Source organism: Capsella rubella, unplaced genomic scaffold, assembly GCF_000375325.1.
Source record: "Capsella rubella cultivar Monte Gargano unplaced genomic scaffold, Caprub1_0 scaffold_3, whole genome shotgun sequence".
Lineage (NCBI taxonomy): Eukaryota > Viridiplantae > Streptophyta > Magnoliopsida > Brassicales > Brassicaceae > Capsella > Capsella rubella.
Genome location: NW_006238921.1, coordinates 78146 through 99587, shown reverse-complemented (window position 1 = coordinate 99587; position 21442 = coordinate 78146). Strand labels below are relative to the sequence as shown.

At 41.9% G+C, this 21442-nt stretch overlaps 6 protein-coding genes across 8 annotated transcripts; 4 read left to right on the top strand and 2 right to left on the bottom strand.

The window, feature by feature from the left end:
- Window positions 1-586: 586 nt before the first annotated feature.
- On the bottom strand, window positions 587-4336 carry LOC17891431 (peptidyl serine alpha-galactosyltransferase). The gene is made up of 8 exons (XM_023785689.1): window positions 3654-4336; window positions 3372-3542; window positions 3041-3284; window positions 2727-2927; window positions 2167-2642; window positions 1921-2085; window positions 1578-1821; window positions 587-1494 (listed from the first exon to the last, which is right to left on the bottom strand). The coding sequence occupies exons 1-8, from the start codon at window positions 3959-3961 to the stop codon at window positions 850-852; spliced, it is 2454 nt and encodes an 817-aa protein (XP_023641457.1). The 5' UTR covers window positions 3962-4336; the 3' UTR covers window positions 587-849.
- A 531-nt stretch (window positions 4337-4867) lies between these two features.
- Window positions 4868-5728, top strand: LOC17893065. 2 transcript variants are annotated; one of them, XM_006299025.2, is made up of 2 exons: window positions 4868-5035; window positions 5114-5728. In XM_006299025.2, exon 2 carries the CDS (start codon window positions 5117-5119, stop codon window positions 5492-5494), a length of 378 nt encoding a protein of 125 aa, XP_006299087.1. In that variant the 5' UTR covers window positions 4868-5035; window positions 5114-5116; the 3' UTR covers window positions 5495-5728. The 2 variants fall into 2 exon arrangements, with proteins under 2 accessions (XP_006299087.1, XP_023641823.1); XM_023786055.1 differs by having other exon boundaries at window positions 4873-4980.
- Window positions 5729-7738: 2010 nt separating this feature from the next.
- On the top strand, window positions 7739-10186 carry LOC17891003 (ankyrin repeat and SAM domain-containing protein 1A). The gene is made up of 2 exons (XM_006297086.2): window positions 7739-8630; window positions 8703-10186. The coding sequence occupies exons 1-2, from the start codon at window positions 7938-7940 to the stop codon at window positions 10002-10004; spliced, it is 1995 nt and encodes a 664-aa protein (XP_006297148.1). The 5' UTR covers window positions 7739-7937; the 3' UTR covers window positions 10005-10186.
- A 536-nt stretch (window positions 10187-10722) lies between these two features.
- LOC17891115 (lysine histidine transporter-like 4) lies at window positions 10723-13087 on the top strand. 2 transcript variants are annotated; one of them, XM_006297504.2, is made up of 8 exons: window positions 10723-10872; window positions 11063-11205; window positions 11299-11691; window positions 11780-12173; window positions 12251-12356; window positions 12476-12567; window positions 12659-12727; window positions 12834-13087. In XM_006297504.2, the coding sequence occupies exons 1-8, from the start codon at window positions 10828-10830 to the stop codon at window positions 12954-12956; spliced, it is 1365 nt and encodes a 454-aa protein (XP_006297566.2). In that variant the 5' UTR covers window positions 10723-10827; the 3' UTR covers window positions 12957-13087. The 2 variants fall into 2 exon arrangements, 1 of the variants encoding a protein (XP_006297566.2); XR_002834667.1 differs by lacking the exon at window positions 12834-13087 and having other exon boundaries at window positions 12251-12352.
- LOC17892351 (transcription factor GTE11) lies at window positions 13031-16619 on the bottom strand. Its single transcript, XM_023786327.1, is given in 15 exon segments — window positions 13031-13208; window positions 13210-13410; window positions 13502-13632; window positions 13725-13751; window positions 13754-13790; window positions 13892-14010; window positions 14097-14180; window positions 14252-14318; window positions 14572-14636; window positions 15012-15101; window positions 15188-15236; window positions 15314-15807; window positions 15810-16164; window positions 16166-16326; window positions 16418-16619. Coding segments are annotated over 14 exon segments (1914 nt in total). The 5' UTR covers window positions 16298-16326; window positions 16418-16619; the 3' UTR covers window positions 13031-13145.
- Window positions 16620-16811: 192 nt separating this feature from the next.
- Window positions 16812-21355, top strand: LOC17893377 (protein TPLATE). Its single transcript, XM_006299438.2, has 7 exons — window positions 16812-18102; window positions 18224-18820; window positions 19009-19370; window positions 19455-19758; window positions 19834-19956; window positions 20105-20554; window positions 20646-21355. The coding sequence occupies exons 1-7, from the start codon at window positions 16969-16971 to the stop codon at window positions 21180-21182; spliced, it is 3507 nt and encodes a 1168-aa protein (XP_006299500.1). The 5' UTR covers window positions 16812-16968; the 3' UTR covers window positions 21183-21355.
- Window positions 21356-21442: the final 87 nt, after the last annotated feature.

Here is a 21442-nt window from a genome sequence, read left to right as displayed (position 1 = left end):
TGGATTTTGATCTTAACATCTGTACGTCTCCGAATCAACTACTTACTTTGTTGTTTTGGTTGTGAGAATCTCACATTTTACAGATGATTTACTTACTTTGGTGATTACCTGGATTAGAATAATCTAGAGATTTGATTCATGTCGGTGGTTTGGTACCATAAGCGACGATCTTCTACTCTTGTCTCTGTTATCCACAAAAACCCAGTTTCTAAACCTAGTTTAAACCCACAAGATGGGTGACGAAAAAGTTGTTTATCTAAGCCACACGATTGAACATGCTTTAGTTATGGTTAGACGGTTGAGATTTTATTATATCTAACAAGACTTCTAACGGTTCTGTTCTCTCGCCGCTTCATGTGTTGGGGCACAATTGTCTATTTTTTGCGTGTACAGTAAAAAAGCAACCCAAAAACGGTCTCCAAACATAAAAGGGTGCTATGATGTTATAGAAGTTAAAAAACGGTGTCTTTATGTAACATTCCCTTTATTTATCCACGACTCTGTTAAACAGGCTCCAGATTTTGAACCCTATTTACCTACCTAATCTTGACCTCCAGATACTATTGTTATCAATTTGCACTCAACATTGACATTTTAGGTCCCTTGGGCGCTTTATAAACCAGAATACGAATTCAGAAATATTCAGACAAAAAAAAAACACACACAAATCCCTGAAAAGAGTACAAATAAACCTATATGACTTTTGGGTAAAATCCAAGATTTTCAAGCAAAATGTCTCGCCATTTCTTTGTTTGTGTGGGTTTAATTGTATCTACACAATATGCTCGTGTTGTATTCTAACAGAAACCATCCACTCTTGTTGAATCAAGTAACCTGCCTTCTTCTTTCTCAGGTTTCTGTGTTACGAACATATCTATCTCGATCATTTGTGTCCAAGAAACCCGTGTTCGAGTACGAAGTTCGTCTTTTGTTTCTGTAACCTTTCCCTCTTGTTGTTCCTCTAACTTTACGAGTCGTGAACACCAATAGCATCACTACTAAGAACCCTACACCAGATATCAACCACAGAGCAATCACCCATAACTTCAACGTGCTGAATCTCCCTTCAGACTCTGACGAACCTGTTGTTTCTTTCAAATCATCGCTTCCTTTGGCTTGTCTCGTTTCAATGTTACCAACTTTTCTCGAAACCGATATCTTCTCCGTCGATTCAGATCCAGGTTCAGGACAATTTCTTCTCTTGTGATGCAGATACAGAGCTTCGTTTAGCTTCTGTCCACATTCAATGCTTAACAGGTCTCTTTGCCGCAGATCATTGTCTGTTTGATGAACTGCAGAGGGATTAGGCGGGTCTGGAAACTTTGCCCAGCATTTGTTGATCAAATCGGTGTTCCTCCAATTCGCCTTGTCGAAGCTCCAGTTTCCAACTTTGAACTCAAGACCATAATGGAAAACTCGATAGTCAACACCAGGTTCAGGAACATAACCGGGATAAATCAAAATGTCTTTGTTTATGATATGCCGCAAATTCAGCTGCACAAAAATGTTGTGTTTAGACCCCTGTTCGAAACCAATCATCATTGAGCAGAAAAATTAAAAACTGTGATAAGTTTCACCTCTGCAGCGCCAAACGAATAACCGTACATTTCGCTGATCCAGCCGGATTCATATATATCCCCAGTTAATTCCTTCCCGTAGTGTTCTTTGTCTGCTCGAACCTCCTGGGTTTTAAGCAACCAGTACATTGCGAATTTCCGGAGATCCTCTATGTGCATTATAATGACTCCACCAACTTTATCACAAGCCTCTGGATTACGCGTGTGAAGTCTTGCAAGGTCATTATCACATCCAATCAGATAGCTAAAACAAAAGAAAAGAGAGAATGTTAAAACAGATTTCTGCATCATCTATAAAATGGAAAAGAGTGAAATTTTTTTTTGTTGTTTCTCAAGATTTTACTCGTAAGGAGTTGAAACTGGTCGGCCTCGAGCTGCCTTAAACTCCCAAGGAGTGATGGGTCCACGGAGGATCATGTCAGCATCAAGAATTACTATGTACTCTGCATCAATGTTCGTGTGGTGAAGCCAATGGACAACTGCTGCTGGTTTGTTAATTGCCGGGTACCTGATTGAGTCAAGACCATGGCAAAATCAGATGCAGATCACGTTATAACTTCAAAACCCGAGGTTTAACTGCTAATCGTACCAGTCGCCTGTTAGAGGATGTCTGCTCATTGAAGGAACATAATGCGTCGGGGCCAAGTCATGACCTTTATAGTTTTTAAGATCTTTATCTGTGCAACTGAGAAGACGAGTGACATTTCCGGGTTGGCCACTCAAGCTGAAACTGTGCATGAAGCCAACGGTTTGCCAATCGAAATAAGTTGTGCACTCAGTAGAAAACAGTGTGTGAATCTTTGGATAAGTTCCTTTGAATTCATCAACTGGTGGCGGCTCATGTTGGTCTGGCAAGATATGTACACTTCCTGGTGCAAGCAGTTTAGGCTTTGTTAACTCTATGAAAGTTTTGCTTTTCAGAAAGCTCAAGTATTTGGACCACTTTGGTTTCGGACACCCATTTTCTGCATGACGCAGTATGAGTCCTTCGTTCAGCGTATCCATGCATTCCAGACTCAAAATTAGACCTCTTCGCTTATAAGGATCAGGTTCCATCATTTTCACCTATTCAGTGACAATAATTTTGTTGGTAATTCCACCCAATTAATAGAGATACATGAAATGGAGTTGCGAACTTATGAAGGTTACCTCTCTTGGATATGGAGGCTCGGGGAAGAGACGGTTGCAGTCATATACTATATTATCTTCGTGGTGGTCAAGTTTAGTGAAAGACCAGTTCCCAATGGAAAAAGGCAAACCGTAATGCAGAAGAACAGGCTCAACACCTTCTCGTGGGACATATCCGGGATATATCATCAAGTCGTCGTTAATCTTGTGCTTAAGTCCTGCCTGTGGATCAAAAACAAAATCACACACAGAGATGTAATAACCGAAACCAAAGGTGGTGAAGAAGGTCAGTGTCAGAGGATAAGCAAGAGAATAAAGGAAGGCGGTGACATTACTTCAGCAGCACCGAAAGAGTAACCATACATCTCACTGATCCAACCTTTGCCGTAAACATCTCCGGTAATATTGGTGGCCCAGTGAGCAGTATCTTGGCGAACGTCTTCAGTTTTTGAAAGCCAAAGAGGGGCCAAGACGCGAAGATCGTGGATATGCATGGCGAGAAGACCGCCGACTTTGTCACAGAGTTCAGGATGCTTTGTATGCAATCGCACAAGGATGTTATCGCAGCCAACCAAGTAGCTATTGTGAGCAGAAGAAATGAAGGTTATTTTTAAGCTTTGAGCGAAAGTGAAGAATGTAGACAGAGAGGGAGAGAGAGAGAGATACCCGTAATGGGCAGCAAAGGGTCTTCCGATTTCTGCACCGAGCTCCCAAGGGATGATGGGACCTCTAATGATCATGTCAGCATCGAGAATAACGACCCAGTCCACGTTCTTGGCATCTTCGCTGTGTTGAAGCCAGTAAAGAACTCCAACTGGTTTGTTAATGGCTGGGTACCTAAGGAAAAGACAATGATGCTAAACATCCATATCTAAACACCCTAGCCTTTAATTTGAATGACCAGAAAACACATCACCACAACAAAATTGGGAGTATAGAGATTTATACCAGTCACCGGTCTTAGGATGTGTGCTCCAAGAGGGAACCTCGAAAGTGGGAGCGAGATTCATGCCTCTGTAAACCTTCTTCTGCTTGTCGGTACAGCTCAATAACCGGGTAATCGGACCGGGTTGTCCGGATTTCTTGAAGCTGTGCATCAAACCAACCGTCTGCCAATCGAAGTAGTTCTGGCACTCGACCGAGAAGAGAGTGTGGATCCGATACGGTGCCCTTTGACCCGATTCATCCGCCAAACACGAAGATACCACCAGCGCAGCCACAATCGCCGCGATCATATCACACCGCCGCATCTCCATCGCCTTGGATTTCAAACCCTCTTTTCACTAAATTTGCATTTTTCTTCTTCTTCTTCTTCTTGATTTGATCTCTTAAGTAAGGAGACTTTTTTTTTTATATAAAAAAAAAAGAACAAAAAAAAAAAAAAAGTCAATGCATGGAAGATAGATCCATGGCGATGCGTTGTTACCTTCTTCTTCTTCTTTGTATAAAACCCGATGGGGGAGGTTATGATTAGGTAGTGGCGACCACGAACGAACTGCAACTTGTAATTTACAATTTTTTAAGAAAATTGTAAAAAATAATCAAAGAAGATTCTATGAAATTTTGGGTTTCTGAATCGCGCAAGTTTGAAGAAGGCTGCCATGGAGTCCGGCAACACGTGTGTACTTCTTCTAAACTTCCCCATTTTTCTTACATACCTCCAAAACTCGGCGAGTCGCTATCAATTTATTTTTATTTTTATTCTCACTCTCACCCATTTGCCAATTACTAATATAAAAAAATTGATTTTAGGAGAAAAAAACACAACTACATACAAATTGATCTTTTAGTCTATTAGACGCAGTCAATGAATACACCTTCATTAGCATTTTATTACTATTTGTACATGGTGTATTTTTATTACTGTAAAAGTGTAAGAATATTTTGTTTTTTTGGTAAGAAAGTGTAAGAATATTTATCACTCGTTGTTGGTCGTTTGATTTTTTTCTTTTCGTTTTACAGTGTCTAACAAATTTGTAGGAGATCACGTGGTTATGTTACTTAAAATATATACATAAGTCACTACTAATAAGACCATAATCACGTATCTTTCAGGGCCCAATCCAACACGAATAAATAGGGCCCAATCCAATACGAATAATTAAGGCTAACACTAGAACATGGTTTGTTTAAGAGGGCCCAATCCCAAAAAGATTTGGGCTGGGTTAAAAGATTACAGAAAAAATGGTGTTGGTCTTCTTCGCTCTCTCGCCGCTCTGAAACTCGCCGCCAGTGTAAGCTTGGTCCTTTTTCTTCATCACTTGTGCTCTTAGACGTAAGTTTTCTCTAATTCTCCATATCTCTGGGTCTGGTTCGATTAGCTCATTGGGGTAGGCATCTAAACCCTAATTTAACCTGGAAATGGAAATATAGTGATAAAAAATTGATGTGTTTATGGTCCGCTGTAGGAAATGAACCGTATTGGATTGATAAGTGGATCATCCAAGGATGTAGTGCGGAGAACGTTTGCTGCGGCAGCGAGTAAAGCCAAGAAAGGTGGGAAAGGAGGAGGAGCCAGCGACGCTCCTAAAGGTTCCAGCTTGAGCAAAGAGATCAAATCCACCACTGTTGTTGGTGCTAATACCCTCAAAGACGGATCTGATCCCAAGATCTTGCCTGATTCTGATTACCCTGATTGGCTCTGGCATCTCCTCGATAAGCGCCCTGCTCTTAGTGAACTTCGGAGGAAGAACGTCGAGACTCTTCCCTACGATGATCTCAAGCGTTTTGTCAAGCTTGACACTCGTGCTAAAATCAAAGACAACAACTCCGTCAAGGCCAAGAACTGAGACGCTTTCCCCATCAATACTCTTTTTTTTTTTTTTCTCTTGTAAGATTCGTCTTCTCTCACCCTCTCCATGCTCTCTCTTCCTCTTGCGCTTTTATTTCATCTTCTTTGTTTTGTTTGTGGAACCCTGATGCTTGCTAATAACTTAGATTACTTTTCAAGTGTATCATGTTCTTGTAAGTTCTCAGACGCTTATTAGAGTTTATCCAAGAAATTGCTGCTTCCTTTTCTCTGATTTGAATGTGGAGCCTTAACTAAATCGGTCTATCATGCTTGCTATATAATTAAGTTCTGTCTGGTAAGTTACATTTCAGAGTCGGTAGCATTATGCTCTTGTAAGTTGTTGATCCTTGGACTCTTTACTAGCAAAACCAAGAAAACTGCTGCTTCTGTCTTGGCTCTTGTTTAACCATATGCTTGTCCGGAGGATAGATGAGATAATGATTATTAGGTCGGCTCTTAAAGATACTACAGGTGTACCTGATCCATCTAACAATCAGATTAACTGTAATAGCAATACATGGGACCTAGCTCACTGATATGGAATCACTATTCTCTAGGTGGATACCAACTCTTGTTGTCTACCTCTTGTGGGGTTTAATACCTTGAAAAGAAAGAAAAGGTAAAGCAAAGTTTGGATCATTATCTTCCTTTTGCTCTTCCATTATTGCTCTGATTGTTACTCGTCCTGTGACTTGCTCAGTGACGATTTCATATCGTGTTGCTGTCAACTTACTTTCTGGCTAAACACAAAACTAGAGCCAAACCATCATCTGTCTTCAACCTATGAATGGTTTGTTTGGGGGAAGTTTCAATTAGAACTGTTTAAGATAGATGTACACTCCCTGATAGGTTTAAGTGTAATGTGACAAGTGCTGCTACTGGTTATTCCTTTATGGCTATACATATATATATATATATATATATATGTATCCCAGGAGACGGCCACCTCCATTCATCTTCATTCACATGCTTTTGCTGGTATAACAAAAAAATAAAGCTAACTTTTTTCTCCTCACATGCTTATTTTCCTTTCTTTCTTTTTTTGACACCTTTAACCGGATAAATACATATAGAGAGTAGTGTTGGTTTTGTTTCTGCATGTTTCCATTTCTTATCTGAAATACTACTTTGTATGCTAACCTAATCTCTGATTCATAGTCCAAATGAAATCCAAGGTCATGATCTCTAAAGACCGACGAGAGGGTCCTGGGGGAAATGGATCAACAACATTTTTAAATAGCTCGCTGATACAGAATGTGTAGATTACTAGTATATATATATATAATAATAATATAGAATAGAAAGGCGGCATTGATGAAATTGGGTGTGGTTGGCCAACCCGTAAATCATATCACACATTAAAAAACATTGTTACGTTGGCTTTTACAAGTAAGTTAATAGTAGTAATTTAAAAGCTACGAACCGTTAATTGTCGTTTAAATAAACTAGTATTCAATTCATGCGTATCACATCATGCGTATCTGGTATAAATCACCTTATAAGGGCAACGGTATTTTCCAGAAATTACAAATTGTTCATGACTATAAGTTGTTGTAGTTTTAGATGGATAATTTGAAAATTAGTGATGTATTTCTCTAACGGTTTAGTACGATAATAATGTGGTCAGATCCTGAAATAAAAACGACGAATTATGAGATATTATAATATCAAACGATGTAAGAAATATTAAGAAGATACAACTTTGATTATTAATGAATTTTTTACCTTGGAGAAAAGAAACAAATTACTAGTAGCAACTCAACTCCTCAACTCGACTCAATTCGGGTGGTCGTCTTGTTGATTAGAAAGAAAAAAAAAGGTCCATCTTTTTCCCCATGTGTTGTCTCCATCATTACAATCGGTCCTTTTTCACTTTATAGAATGAATTAGGCAAAACCCTATTTTGTTTCTTTCTTTCTTTCTTTTTTTCTTCGAAATTATTATTGTTTGTGTAAAATTTACAATCACCTTTTGTACTCCTTAATGATACGCGTTAAACATTTATTCAGTTAGAGTTTTTATATGTAACAAATATGTGTTAAAAAGATTAGATATTTTATTTGTCCAATAATTCCTTGAAATATTGGGTAATTAAGCCGTGTAATAAAGACACCCGATTTTCCCAAGTTCGGTTACAAAATAATATAACTTTTTTTGGGAGTTTTATACTGGGGGGGGGGGGGTTCCCTTATATAGCCTCCTAGTAGTAGTACTAGCCTAGTAGTAGTAGACAAGACAGACCCAAAAGTGCTTACGATTTACGAACGATATAATAATAATAATAACAAATAATATTCTCTTTGGTTTTCCTCACAGATATATTCTCCGGTGACCAAATCCTTTCTCCGTCCGTCTTGATCACCACGAAGAAGAAATCGCTTTTGTCTCTTCTTCTTACTCCTCTCTCCCTTTTCCTTTACACTCTCTCTCTCTCTCTCTCTATGCCTCCGTCCTACTTTCCTCTCCGGTGGGAGAGCACCGGCGACCAGTGGTGGTACGCCACTCCCATTGATTACGCTGCCGCCAACTGCCAGTACGATTTAGTCCGCGAGCTTCTCCGCATCGACTCCAACAACCTCATGAAGCTCACTTCCCTCCGCAGGATTCGCCGCCTCGAGACCGTCTGGGACGACGATTCTCTCTTCCACGACGTCGCCGCCTCCAGATCATCCGTCGCTAAAAGACTCCTCTCCGCCTGCGACGGTCCCAACTCCAACACCCTCATCCGCTCTGGCTACGGTGGCTGGCTTATGTACACCGCTGCCTCCGCCGGAGATCTTGCGTTTGTCCGCGATCTCCTCGACAGAAACCCTCTGCTCGTCTTCGGCGAAGGAGAGTACGGCGTCACCGATATACTCTACGCAGCTGCCAGGAGCAAGAACGACCACGTTTTCCGCCTCATTTACGATTTCGCGGTTACTCCGAGGTTCGGTTCCGAGCAGCAAACCGGAGATATTCCGGCGGCATACAAACGGGAGATGAAGAACAGAGCGGTCCACTCTGCTTCTAGAGGAGGCAATTTGATCCTTCTCAAAGAACTTCTCACTGATTGCTCTCTTGAAGATGTCTTGGCCTTCCGAGACAAGCAGGGCTCCACTATCCTCCACGCTGCTGCCGGCAAAGGAAAAACTCAGGTAAGCCTCTCCGCCTACACCATCTACATATCACTCCATAGGTAGCTAAACTAGTTTTGGATCTTGATGCAGGTGGTTAAAGAGCTTGTGGCTTCATACGGTTTGGTCGAGGCTGTGGACAACCGAGGGAACACGGCTTTGCACGTCGCAGCCTACCGTGGCCACGCTGATCTTGTGGACGCTCTGATCTCTGCGTCTCCATCTTTGATCCCCGCTAGAAACAACGCCGGAGACACTTTCCTCCACGCTGGAATCTCCGGTTTCCAGACTCCGGCCTTCGAGAGGCTTGACAAGCACACGGAGCTCATGAACCGTCTCATCACATCCGCTGCCTCCAAATCTCCTGGAGATTTTGTTAATTATAGGAACAACGAGGGACGCACGGCTATTCACTTGGCCATCTCTGGGAATGTTCCTCTGGAGTTCGTTGAGATGCTCATGTCTGTGAAATCCATCGATATTAACATACGTGACAACGCTGGTATGACTCCGCTTGATCTCATCAGGCAGAAGCCGCTATCTCCTACGTCGGATCTCCTGTTCCGACGGCTGGTATCAGCCGGAGGGATGTTCAGTTCTCGTGATCAAAGCATCACAAGTGTGGTCGCGTCGCACTTGAAGGACAGAGGAAACTTTTACAGCCCAGGAGCTCGTTTCAAGACATCGGACGCTGACATGTTCCTAAGCACCCGACTTGATGTCGCGTCGGACAACAATGGTGTTGTTTTGGTCCCTAGACACGTGAGATCCAGCTCCTGTTCCATTGAGATTGGTCAGCGAAACGTGATGGATGAGAGTCATCATTTCAAGAAATGCAGAAACGCTTCTGTTAACTCTGCAACGGAGAGATTGAAGAGCGTTTTCCACTGGCCGCGAATCATCAAGAAACAACCAGATCATTCCAAGAACGATTCTGAGATAAGCCTCGCTTCGGCAGCTCTTGAGACGCAAGAAACTCCGGTTCCACTCCGACAGAGATTCTCAAAAAGCACCACCTGCTCGCTTGCTCTGCCTAATAACAATAAAAGAACGTTATCGGTAAGAAGTAACCAGTCGAGTCCGAGAGCGAAGAAGAAGCGGATTGGTACAGTGCGGTCTCGTTCTAGTTCATTCTCGAAAATATCCATGCACTCGTCATCCACTTCTTCAACTTCGAGCATGGTTGATCTTAAGCAGAAGGGAGTGATGATGGATACGGGCATAGTAGCGGGACCGTCGAAACCAGGGTTGAACCGGGCTGAGGTAACGGAGCCAGTGAAAAGTAAGGTAACGGAGAAGCAGGGTTCGTTAAGGAGGAGACTGAAGAAGAGCCATTACTTTTGCTTTGGTGCTTCAGCTTTGTCTGTGAAAACGCCGACTACGGTCTTGGTATAAAACCCCTGAAAGAAAGAGATAGGTTTGGTTTGGTTTCTCTTTTAGTTTCTTTCTAAATGTAGTAATAGAGTCCTGAAGTTAAACTACACGCCGTTTTCGTTTCTAGTTCTATCAAGCAGTCTGGACTCTGGAGGACTCCTCCTTGCTAGTGATTAATATTGAAAATATATAATAATTATATACAGTATGCTCTAAATCATGAGAAGGGATTATGGGATCAATAACTAAACTTATTAGTATATGCATATTCCGGATTATATCTTATTCCAAATTATGTATTAATGTGTATGTAGACTAGAGAAAACCACTTGCTCTGTTTCAAGATGATTCATAAAAGATGATGGTGAAAATACACACACACACAAAGGGGAAACATGCTGGCTGACTCTAAAAAATGGAAATACCCACACCTGACTTATTCAATCGACTACCAATTATTAGTCTTTTACTTTGAAAACTTGATTTTTATTTTTATCTGTCATTGACTTGAAGAATGATTTATAAGTTAACTAAACAATGATTGGAGAATTACATAAATCTTCCAATAGTGACATAAAATCATATACAATAGCGTAACCAATGAAGTCATTATGAACATGTATCCCAACCAACGACCATTTCAACACTAAGAGAAAATTTCCAGGTAATTTCGAACTAATTACAACTTCAAGATCATCATCATCGGCAGCACAGCTAATGAGGTCAAGGTCAACTTAATTCATTCTCTCTCTCTTTCTCTTGTACCCAACTTTTGGAACTACAGACGAAAAAAAAAGCAGAAAGATTGACGCACAAGCAAGTCAGAACATTCCTAAGTTTTGCAATGAAGGGAATCCCACACCATATCCACAATCAAGATTTTGTTGAGGTATTTATGCCTACTTTTGTGACCGATCATGTCTCGTAGGTTCTTACTAATGATCCTGTTTTCAAAGTAAAAGACTTAATTATGATATGTCTAGTATATCTACAATCAAGATCTTGTTTCGAAACTTTGGTCTTCGTTCCCCTTAGTTTTGATGATCATTTTGACTTGTGAAAGACTTACTTACTTACAGGATCAATCTTTTGATCTGGATGATTGGCTTCCGATCACAGCATCACGGAATGCCAATTGGTATTATTCAGCTTTTCACAACGTGACTGCCATTGTTGGTGCCGGGGTTCTCGGGCTCCCTTATGCCATGTCAGAGCTTGGATGGTAATTTTATATCTCATCTTTCTCCCAAAAAATACCAAACTCCTTTGTGGACATGCACAACACAAGTTGCTTTGCTTTGCTTTTTGTTTCCAGGGGACCTGGGGTTGTGGTGTTGATCCTTTCATGGGTCATCACGTTATACACCCTCTGGCAAATGATTGAGATGCACGAGATGTTTGAAGGCCAACGTTTTGATAGGTACCATGAGCTGGGTCAGGCCGCCTTTGGGAAAAAGCTTGGTTTGTACATCATCGTTCCCCTACAACTTCTTGTCGAAATCAGTGTCTGCATAGTCTACATGGTCACAGGAGGTAAATCCCTCAAGAATGTACATGACCTTGCTGTGGGAGATGACGACAGCTGCACCAATATGACTATTCGACACTTCATTTTGATCTTTGCCTCTTCACAGTTTCTTCTCTCCCTTCTTAAGAACTTCAACTCCATTTCTGGAGTCTCTTTGGTAGCTGCTGTCATGTCAGTAAGGTAAACAGCCACCCTTTTGCTTATACTTTTCTTGTGCAAAGCATTAACATAACATGATCAAGAATGACGTTTAATTACTTTCCCACAGCTACTCCACAATTGCTTGGGTAGCCTCCCTGAGGAAAGGGGCTGCCACAGGGAGTGTAGAGTACGGGTATAAAAAAAAAACAACCTCAGTGCCATTAGACTTCTTAAGTGCACTAGGGGAGATGGCTTTCGCTTACGCAGGTCATAACGTTGTTTTAGAGATACAAGCAACGATCCCGTCAACACCAGAGAATCCATCAAAGCGGCCCATGTGGAAGGGAGCCGTTGTAGCCTATATCATTGTAGCTTTCTGCTACTTCCCTGTTGCCCTTGTAGGGTTCCGGACGTTTGGAAACAATGTTCAAGAAAACATCCTCGAATCACTCACAAAACCAAAGGCACTTGTCATTGTTGCCAACATGTTTGTGGTCATACACCTCCTGGGAAGCTATCAGGTACACCAGCAAATTAACGCCTTTAACTGTTAGATAACTTGTAACGAAACAGGCCGCCTCAACTCTTTTTGCTCTAGGTCTACGCAATGCCTGTGTTTGACATGATCGAATCTGTGATGATAAAGAAATGGCACTTCAGTCCAACAAGAGTTCTACGCTATACCATCCGGTGGACTTTTGTGGGTAAATTAAAGTCTCTCTTTTTTATTTGCATACCAAAAAAAATTGAATTCACATCTTTTCTCAGAGGAGTAGCATTAATCCATTATTTGACATTCCTCTCTCTATATATATCATGGCAGCCGCCACGATGGGAATAGCAGTCGGTTTACCGTATTACAGTGCGTTGCTCTCTTTTTTTGGGGGATTTGTGTTCGCCCCGACCACATACTTTGTAAGCTCCTAAACTGCTCTTGATATCAACAAGCATGTTTTAAAATCATTAGCTCTAAGTCTCTAACAAACATAATGATGTTTTCTTTCAGATCCCATGCATCATGTGGCTGATCTTAAAGAAACCAAAGAGATTTAGTCTATCATGGTGCATCAACTGGGTAAGTTGAACTCCTCTCCTCTCTCTGGTAATCTGGTATTATCAAAAGCTAAATACTGTGAGTTATAAACTAAATATAGCTAGGTAATATCTTCTTTCTTTTGCAGTTCTGCATCATTCTTGGGATTGTTTTGATGATCATTGCACCTATTGGGGGACTCGCCAAACTAATCTTTCATATTAGAAAGGGCAGTCTACCTAACTCCAAATGCAAACTACCTAAACACTGAATGCACTGGGCTCTGCGGCGTGATTTCCTTAGTTGGTTTGATGCAACGATTTCACTTGTACTAGAGTACAAATATTTAGAGCCTCTTTCTCTCGTGGGTACATTTTTCAATATAACTATCGTTTTTTACAATAACTCTCTGATTCATGTACACTTGCTGCTATTACCCGAATTACAACACTCGTCAATCTCAGTCAATTTCACCCTCTTCTACTTCGTTGCTGGGAGTGGGATCTGTCAAAAGCAAGCAGGTCGACTTCATCTTCATCTTCATCCTCATCATGTTTCATATATAGCCCCAGCTGCTCTAGAGGATTGCTTCCTCCAAACCCAAAAACACCCAGCCCATCAGAGTCATGGCCAACCTCTCTTAGATTTGTCAAGTGGTCCGTGTTAACCAGTTCTAGGTCCTTGAGAAACCTTGAGTTGTCATTTATTTCAACCGACTTCTCCATCTGTGTACCATTCAACCATGGCAATAATCAATATATATATATATGCAGTAAAAGAAAAAAAGAAAAACAAATTGCAGCTATTTTGATATACCTCAAGCAATGCCTGCCGGGCTGCTTCTCTTTCATGTTCCAGTTTCCTCTTAGCCTCAGCCGCAGCTTGTGCCTTAGCTTTTCTTCGAGCTTCTTCAGCTTCCTTGGCTTCTGCTTGTGACCGTGCTTTTTCTGGTGCAAAATAAAAGAGGACAAGTTTATGTACGTATGTACTTGGTATATTAACATCAATCACAGACTTGGAATTAGTAAATCAAGAATACCTTTCTTCTTTTGCAATTCGAGTTCATCCTCTCAAGCCGCAGTTTTTCTGGGCTTCGTTTCTCATTCTGATATGTGATATCATTCACAATTTTTCAGGAACCAGTTTTTAGAGCTAATATGGGAGGGCTAACTAAATACAGCTCACAGCTCCACAAACACAGGTAACCTGATTAAGAGTTTTCTCTTGAGCCGCCTTCAAGATTATATCCGCAAATCGATTTTTCAATAGAGCAGCCCTGTAACGCTTTTCCGGAGGTAGTTGCTTCTCATTCTGAGCACTATTTCCTAAATTATTAACAGGTCAACAAGAGTGAGATGCCACCCCCAGAAATTAGAGCACGGACATTTCTCTATCACACTCCTGAGCTTACCATCTTTATGACCACCTACCCCTTCAACATGACTTAGCTTCCCTTTGGATGCATCTTCCAACTGATTCAATCCACCAACGGACGCTGCTTTTAGAAAAGGAATAGGTAAACCAACAAAATTAACATCTATTGCACATAAATTAAAGTCCGCTCACGTTTTCTCCTTGGGGAACTGCTTGTAGCTCCATCCAAGGGAGATTCCGAATCCATGCTCTCAAGAACCTGTGTCAGTGGATAAAAGGAAAAGGAAAAAACGATCAGAACCAACACTTTCTGACCAAATTTCAGACTAGGTTAACTCAACTGTCAGGTATTAAAAATATATGAAGCTTTGTATGTATCTGTCAAGTATTAAGAATATATCAAGCTTCATATCATGACCAATATTGCTTGCCCAATCAAATTGTGGTATGGTATCTAAGACCTCTGCAGAGGCATAAAATATTTTTACTTATAATCCAACAATGATGTTTACCTTTGATGAACTCAATAATCTTGTGGTTTTAGGATCTTCTGGTAAACTCTCCGAGCTACTAGAGCCTAATCAGTTACATGCACCATAAGAAGAGTAAACACTGATTAAAGCAGTCCAATTAATAATATGATCACTAAAGAAAACACTGACATGGGAGTAAAATAAGCAGAAAATATCGTAGGTCTATCACTATCAAACTAGGTGTGTATTATGAGGAGGTGCTATCAGCTAATAGGTTATTTGAATAAGAATAGGAAGTTTCACTCCAGAAGAAACATTAAGATGGACGGCCACTTCTAAGAAAAGTGAATTAAGATGGTTCTGAGGATTAAGTGCATATAAGCACTGCAACAATCAAATATCTGCAAAAGTACCATAGAGAAAGAGACTAATATAATGTAACAAGATTGAACAAACCACTGGAATTCTTAGCGCCATACCTATATCTGTCCTGACAGATGTGATGTGAGATCTAGATCTAGGGTGCTCATACTCACCAACGTCAACATCCTCGTTCTCGAACTCAGTCTCTTCAAGTAAGGAAGAAGAAATGACAACTTAGTAACAGAGCAGGTCATGAGAATTTTCTCAAACAACAAAACCAACGTATGCTAACCATCACAATGTTGCATCAATGAATTTCCTGGCCCTGACCCATGTAAAAGCTACATGAAAGTATCCACTGTTTTGTCAGTCATGTTAACAAATGGATCAAGAATGAGATATATAAAAGGGTGATTACCTCTAGCTCACAGAGTTCACCGTTTGAATCTTTCTTATTGTTTCCTATCAAGTACTCATCAAAGAGATCCCGCAACTGGAACAAGGCATCATGACTGAGCTCATTAATGTCAATCTCAATCTCATCGTCTCCAAATCCCCCTTCATTGGAGCTGTGATCTCTCAGAAAATTTATTATATGTACCGGGAATTCTGTCAAGGACCCCAAATCTCTGCCAAGCTTTACCCTATCCTCATCTGCCATAACCCGTTTAGCAGGCTCTAAGAGGCAGTCATGGTTCACAGCACTCATCTTCCTCTTCTTAGCCAGAGGCTCAGGCATTACAGTCTCTTTGTCAGCATACGTTCCCAAGTTAGTTGGTTCGGAATAGGTTCCAGATGACTTCTTCTCAAAAGTTTTCCACCCCACCTCGAAAAATTTGGTGAGAGTATGAGCCATGTTATAAACCTTGTTTCCGATGGGGTTATAAGTCATAGCGTTTCGAAAAGTAAGACATCAGCAGAAAAGTCAGATGGGTTAGAATATGTGCCGGAGGTTAACTTGGTCTTAACAGTTCCTAAATCCATAGGATGTTTGATAATGGTAAAATAATCAGGTATGTTGAGCTTGACAACATCAACAGGAGTTTTAAAAAGCCAACCATGCTGATGCGACATCAATCGTTTCAAGAGGGTCTCACAATGCTTCATCTTTGACATACCAAAACTCTTGGCTCGAGGCAAACTGCATGCAGGTGTACTAGTGACAGACATAAACTTAGGAAGGTCAACATTCTTCTGAAAGGAGCGTAACTGTTGCAGCTCCTGTCGAAGCGTAAGAAGCAACTTCTTCCTTTCCGATGATGACAAGCCCAGACAAGGGTAAAACCATTCTCGGGACACCATAAGTGTCTCCTTCAGCATTATGCCTATCATCATAGCCGCCCGGAGAGTCAAAATTATGACGATCGTAATCTACTGGGAAACCACCGTACCTCACAGTCATATCGCCCAAGGAAGCGACAACCTCCTCTCCTGCTCACTCAAATCAAAACCTCTTAACACTTCAAACTACTGATAGCAATTCAACTCTAAAACGAATCCGGAAATAATAAAACGAACTAACCGACTCGAACTTCTGAGCAGCCGCTCGAACCGAGGGGGAGCCAGAGAAGCGTAAATCTCGACCAGAGAGAGGAGAACGTTAAGAGTTTGATGATATTAAGAGAAGACGAAGAAGTAAAACCCTAGACGACCAGAGAGATGCAGAGAGAGAACAAAACCGCTCTCTGTCTCTACCCCTCTCTAGAGTGTCCAAGTCCCACCCTCCCGAAACGCCGTTTTGGAGCTCAATCTACACCGTCGAATGCAATATTCCCGGCGAGCGTCCTGGGCTTTATTATACTGGGCTTTATGTTAACATAGTACTGGGCCTTTTATTGGGTCTAAGTATAACATTCGACACGGCACGCTTTGAAAGCTCACATCGCAGGAACGCCACGCTGTTTGTTTTTTTCTGTTTCTTCTTCTTCTTCTTCTTCAGTCGATGGAATGAATGATGATTTACACATCCTTCTTCCACTTCCATGTCGCATCCGTACACAGATAGCCAGCACAGATAGCTAGCTGAGGTTCATCGCCTTGGATCTCGAATTTTTTGGTTGATTCGATCCGGTTATGGACATTCTTTTCGCCCAGATCCAGGCGGACCTCCGCTCTAATGACGCGCTTCGCCAGTCATCGGCGCTTCTTCAGGCCCTGCAGCAATCCGCCGCCGGGCGTGATATCTCCGTGATCGCTAAGTCTGCTGTGGAGGAGATTGTTGCCTCTCCGGCGTCGGCTGTTTGTAAGAAGCTCGCATTCGATCTCATCCGATCTACCCGCCTGACTCCGGATCTTTGGGACACCGTTTGTTCAGGTGTCAAAACGGATCTTCATTTCCCAGACCCTGATGTCACCGCCGCTGCCGTCTCCATCCTTGCTGCCCTCCCTTCCTTCTCGCTTCCTAAACTCATCTCTGATTGTAGCACAGAGATTGCTTCATGCTTCGATTCCCCATCTGACAATCTTCGTTTTTCCATTACTGAGACACTTGGCTGCATCCTCGCGCGTGATGATCTCGTTACACTGTGCGAGAACAATGTGGGTCTTCTCGACAAGGTCTCCAACTGGTGGGCTCGCATAGGCCAGAATATGCTCGACAAATCCGACGCTGTCTCCAAGGTTGCCTTTGAATCCGTTGGTAGACTCTTCCAGGAGTTCGACTCCAAGCGGATGAGCCGTCTTGCTGGCGACAAGCTCGTTGACAGCGAGAATTCCCTCGCCATCAGGTCCAAGTGGGTCTCTTCTATGGTTGACATTGTATGGAAAAAAAGGAGCGCTTTGATGGCTAGGTCTCTAGTCCTTCCTGTTGAATCCTTCAGAGCCACTGCTTTCCCTCTTGTCTTTGTTGTCAAGGCTGTTGCTTCGGGTAGTGTCGAAGTGATTAGACAGCTTTCCAAGGCTTCTTCTGCTCCTGCAGCAGCTAATGCCACCGTTGTGGACTCGAACGCCGAGAAGCTGGTTGGCGTATCAGATTTGGTTACCCATTTGGCGCCATTCTTGGCTTCCTCTTTGGATCCAGCTGTGATATTTGAAGTCGGAATTAACATGCTTTACCTGGCAGATGTTGCCGGAGGGAAGCCAGAGTGGGCTTCACAGTCCATTATTGCAATTTTAACACTCTGGGACCGCCAAGAGTTTTCTTCTGCTAGAGAGAGTATTGTCAGGGCGGTAGTCACGAACCTGCACTTGCTTGATCTGCACATGCAAGTATGTCATTTCTCTACCTCTTTCAATACGTATTTGAATTCTCGATTGGTTGTTGTGTATAGTTGTTTTCAAGCTGTGGCCTATGATTTCTGAATCATTCCTTTCGGAACTTGTTACAAAGGTCTCTTTGTTTAGAAGACTGCTGCTTATGGTGAGGAACTTGAGAGCAGAATCCGACAGGATGCACGCATTAGCCTGTATCTGCCGTACAGCTCTATGTGTTCACCTTTTTGCCAGAGAAAGTGCCAGAAGAGGTCAGAAGCCTCTGCCTGGAACAGATATTATTTCTCTCTTTGAAGATGCAAGGGTTAAAGATGATCTCAATAGTGTTACCAGTAAAAGCCTATTCCGGGAAGAACTGGTGGCAATGCTTGTGGAAAGTTGCTTCCAGTTATCTCTACCTTTGCCTGAACAAAAAAACTCGGGTATGGAGAGCAGAGTGATTGGTGCACTAGCATATGGCACTGGTTATGGTGCTCTGAACTGGACAGAACCAGCCCTTGAAGTTGTGGAAGTTTGCAGGCCTTGTGTCAGATGGGATTGTGATGGCAGGACATACGCTATAGATTGCTATTTGAAGTTGCTTGTTAGGCTCTGCCATATCTATGATACCCGTGGAGGAGTAAAGAGGATCAAAGACGGTGCTTCCCAGGATCAAATATTAAATGAGACGCGATTGCAGAACTTGCAGCGTGAGCTTGTCAAGGATCTCCAAGAGGTAATGAAGCCTCAGCTGAAAGTTTAAAGTCACTTTTAGTAACTTTCTTCTGTTAAATATCTTCATCATTGAAGAGGTTTAGCTATGACTTTATACTAAACCGTAGAGTAACTATTTCCTGGGGACGGAAACTTTGTCAATTTCCTGTTTCTCCCATGTATTAGTAAATTTTGATCTCAACGTGGCAGGTAAATACCCCTAGAATTCTTGGGCGTCTTATATGGACCATCGCAGAACATATTGATCTAGAAGGCCTGGATCCACTTTTGGCTGATGACCCCGATGATCCATTGAATATTATCGTAGCAAATATACACAAGGTTCTCTTCAACTTGGATGCCGCTGCAACTACATCGAATAGGCTACAGGATGTTCAGGCAGTCTTATTATGCGCCCAGAGGATGGGATCACGTCATGCAAGAGCTGGCCAATTAATAACCAAAGAGCTTGAGGAGTATAGGAACCATGCTGCTGCAGATACAGTTAGCAAACATCAAACCCGTCTAATATTGCAGAGGATCAAATATGTTTCAAATCTTCCTGAAAGAAAGTGAGCTTTCTCCTTTGCTTGTAATCCCTTTGTTGTGTGAGTTTTACTGCATTTCTGGAACTTACACAACCTATTAATTTCCAGGTGGGCTGGAGTTAGTGAGACAAGAGGAGATTACCCATTTAGCCATCATAAGCTTACTGTTCAGTTTTACGAACCATCAGCTGCTCAAGATAGAAAATTAGAAGGTCTAATTCATAAGGCCATTCTAGAGCTGTGGAGGCCGAAGCCCACTGAATTAACTCTCTTTCTTACGAAAGGAGTCGATGCGACTTCTGTTAAGGTTCCTCCCACAGCATATCCTTTGACTGGAAGCAGTGATCCTTGCTATATAGAAGCTTACCATTTAGCAGATACAAATGATGGAAGGGTCACTTTGCACTTGAAGGTTGGTATACTTGATTTAGTTTTGTTAGTAAAGTTTATCGTCTCAACATATTCTTATGCTTTATGTTACCTTCAGATAATTAATTTGACAGAACTTGAACTGAATCGTGTGGATATACGGGTTGGATTATCTGGTGCCCTATATTTCATGGATGGTTCTCCTCAAGCAGTGCGGCAGCTGCGTAATCTTGTCTCACAGGTTGGATTTCAGTCTTCAATGCTTATATATTCCCATCTCGTTACAGTTCTCTAGTATCTAAAGTTTTGCCAGTTGTTTAACAATTTCTGTTCTTACAGATCAATCAGTTTAGCTGTCTTATCATCCTGTCTGTGCTTTACTCCTGTAGGATCCTGTACAATGCAGTGTCACCGTTGGTGTTTCCCAATTTGAAAGATGTGGTTTCTGGGTTCAAGTCCTCTACTATCCATTCCGTGGTGCTAGGGGAGATTATGATGGTGACTACATAGAAGAGGATCCACAGATCATGAAGCAGAAGAGAGGCTCAAAAGCAGAACTCGGAGAGCCTGTGATCTTAAGATGTCAGCCTTACAAAATTCCACTGACTGAGCTTCTTCTCCCGCACAAAATCTCACCTGTCGAGTTCTTTCGTTTGTGGCCTAGCTTGCCAGCTGTTGCAGAGTACACTGGCACATACATGTATGAAGGAAGCGGCTTCATGGCGACAGCTGCACAACAGTATGGTGCTTCACCATTTTTAAGCGGACTCAAATCATTATCCTCCAAGCCATTCCACAGAGTCTGTTCCCACATTATACGCACTGTTGCTGGCTTTCAGGTGATTTGTTAGTTCCACCATGGTCTTATTGTCCTTCTTGTTCCTTGATTGGATTGATGGTCTAATAAACCCTAACTTGATGTCACTACAGCTTTGTTACGCTGCAAAAACGTGGCATGGAGGGTTTGTTGGCATGATGATCTTTGGGGCTAGTGAAGTGAGCAGGAACATGGATCTGGGTGACGAGACAACAACCATGATGTGCAAGTTCGTGGTTAGAGCCTCAGAAGCGTCAATTACAAAGCAAATAGAGTCGGATCTTCAGGGATGGTGTGATGATCTAACTGACGGGGGAGTTGAGTACATGCCGGAGGATGAAGTGAAGGCAACCGCGGTCGAGAAGCTGAAGATCTCCATGGAGAGGATAGCTTTGTTGAAGGCAGCTCAGCCGAAGAAGACTCCGAAGACAGAGGAGGAATCAGAGAAGGAAGAAGAAGAAGAAGACGATGATGAAGAAGAACAAGAGAAAAAGGAGAAAGAAGAGGGAAAGGACAAAGAAGAGAAGAAGGAAAAAGGAACACTGTCAAAGTTGACAGCAGAAGAAACAGAACACATGGCACTTCAGGCTGCGGTGCTCCAAGAATGGCACATCTTGTGTAAAGATAGAAAATATACAAAAGTTAACTAAGAGAGAGTTACTGTTTCCAAGATGAAAATGTTTGTTTTCTTTTTTGTGTGTGGTTTGTTTGTAGGTGTAGATGTATTCTCTTGTTATTGAAGAAAAGAAACGAGGATGTTACTGTTATTGCCACTCATACGAAATCTTCTTATCTTACTATCAAATTTAGCATGCTTAATGCATTTACGCATTTTTCAAAGATTAAATTCTCAACGATGAGAGAAAAGCGAGCTTGATTCTCAAACCAAGAAGCCATCGATATTACTCTG

Coding starts and splice junctions, on each gene's coding strand:
- LOC17893065 (XM_006299025.2), top strand. CDS start 5,117: ATGAACCGTATTGGATTGATAAGTGGATCATCCAAGGATGTAGTGCGG.
- LOC17891003 (XM_006297086.2), top strand. CDS start 7,938: ATGCCTCCGTCCTACTTTCCTCTCCGGTGGGAGAGCACCGGCGACCAG. Junction 8,631..8,702: donor CCGGCAAAGGAAAAACTCAG/GTAAGCCTCTCC, acceptor ATCTTGATGCAG/GTGGTTAAAGAGCTTGTGGC.
- LOC17893377 (XM_006299438.2), top strand. CDS start 16,969: ATGGACATTCTTTTCGCCCAGATCCAGGCGGACCTCCGCTCTAATGAC. Junction 19,957..20,104: donor TGCGTAATCTTGTCTCACAG/GTTGGATTTCAG, acceptor TTACTCCTGTAG/GATCCTGTACAATGCAGTGT. Junction 20,555..20,645: donor GCACTGTTGCTGGCTTTCAG/GTGATTTGTTAG, acceptor ATGTCACTACAG/CTTTGTTACGCTGCAAAAAC.
- LOC17891431 (XM_023785689.1), bottom strand. CDS start 3,961: ATGGAGATGCGGCGGTGTGATATGATCGCGGCGATTGTGGCTGCGCTG. Junction 3,285..3,371: donor CCCTTTGCTGCCCATTACGG/GTATCTCTCTCT, acceptor TGCTCACAATAG/CTACTTGGTTGGCTGCGATA. Junction 2,928..3,040: donor ACTCTTTCGGTGCTGCTGAA/GTAATGTCACCG, acceptor TTTGATCCACAG/GCAGGACTTAAGCACAAGAT.
- LOC17891115 (XM_006297504.2), top strand. CDS start 10,828: ATGAAGGGAATCCCACACCATATCCACAATCAAGATTTTGTTGAG. Junction 10,873..11,062: donor ACAATCAAGATTTTGTTGAG/GTATTTATGCCT, acceptor ACTTACTTACAG/GATCAATCTTTTGATCTGGA. Junction 11,206..11,298: donor GCCATGTCAGAGCTTGGATG/GTAATTTTATAT, acceptor TTTTGTTTCCAG/GGGACCTGGGGTTGTGGTGT.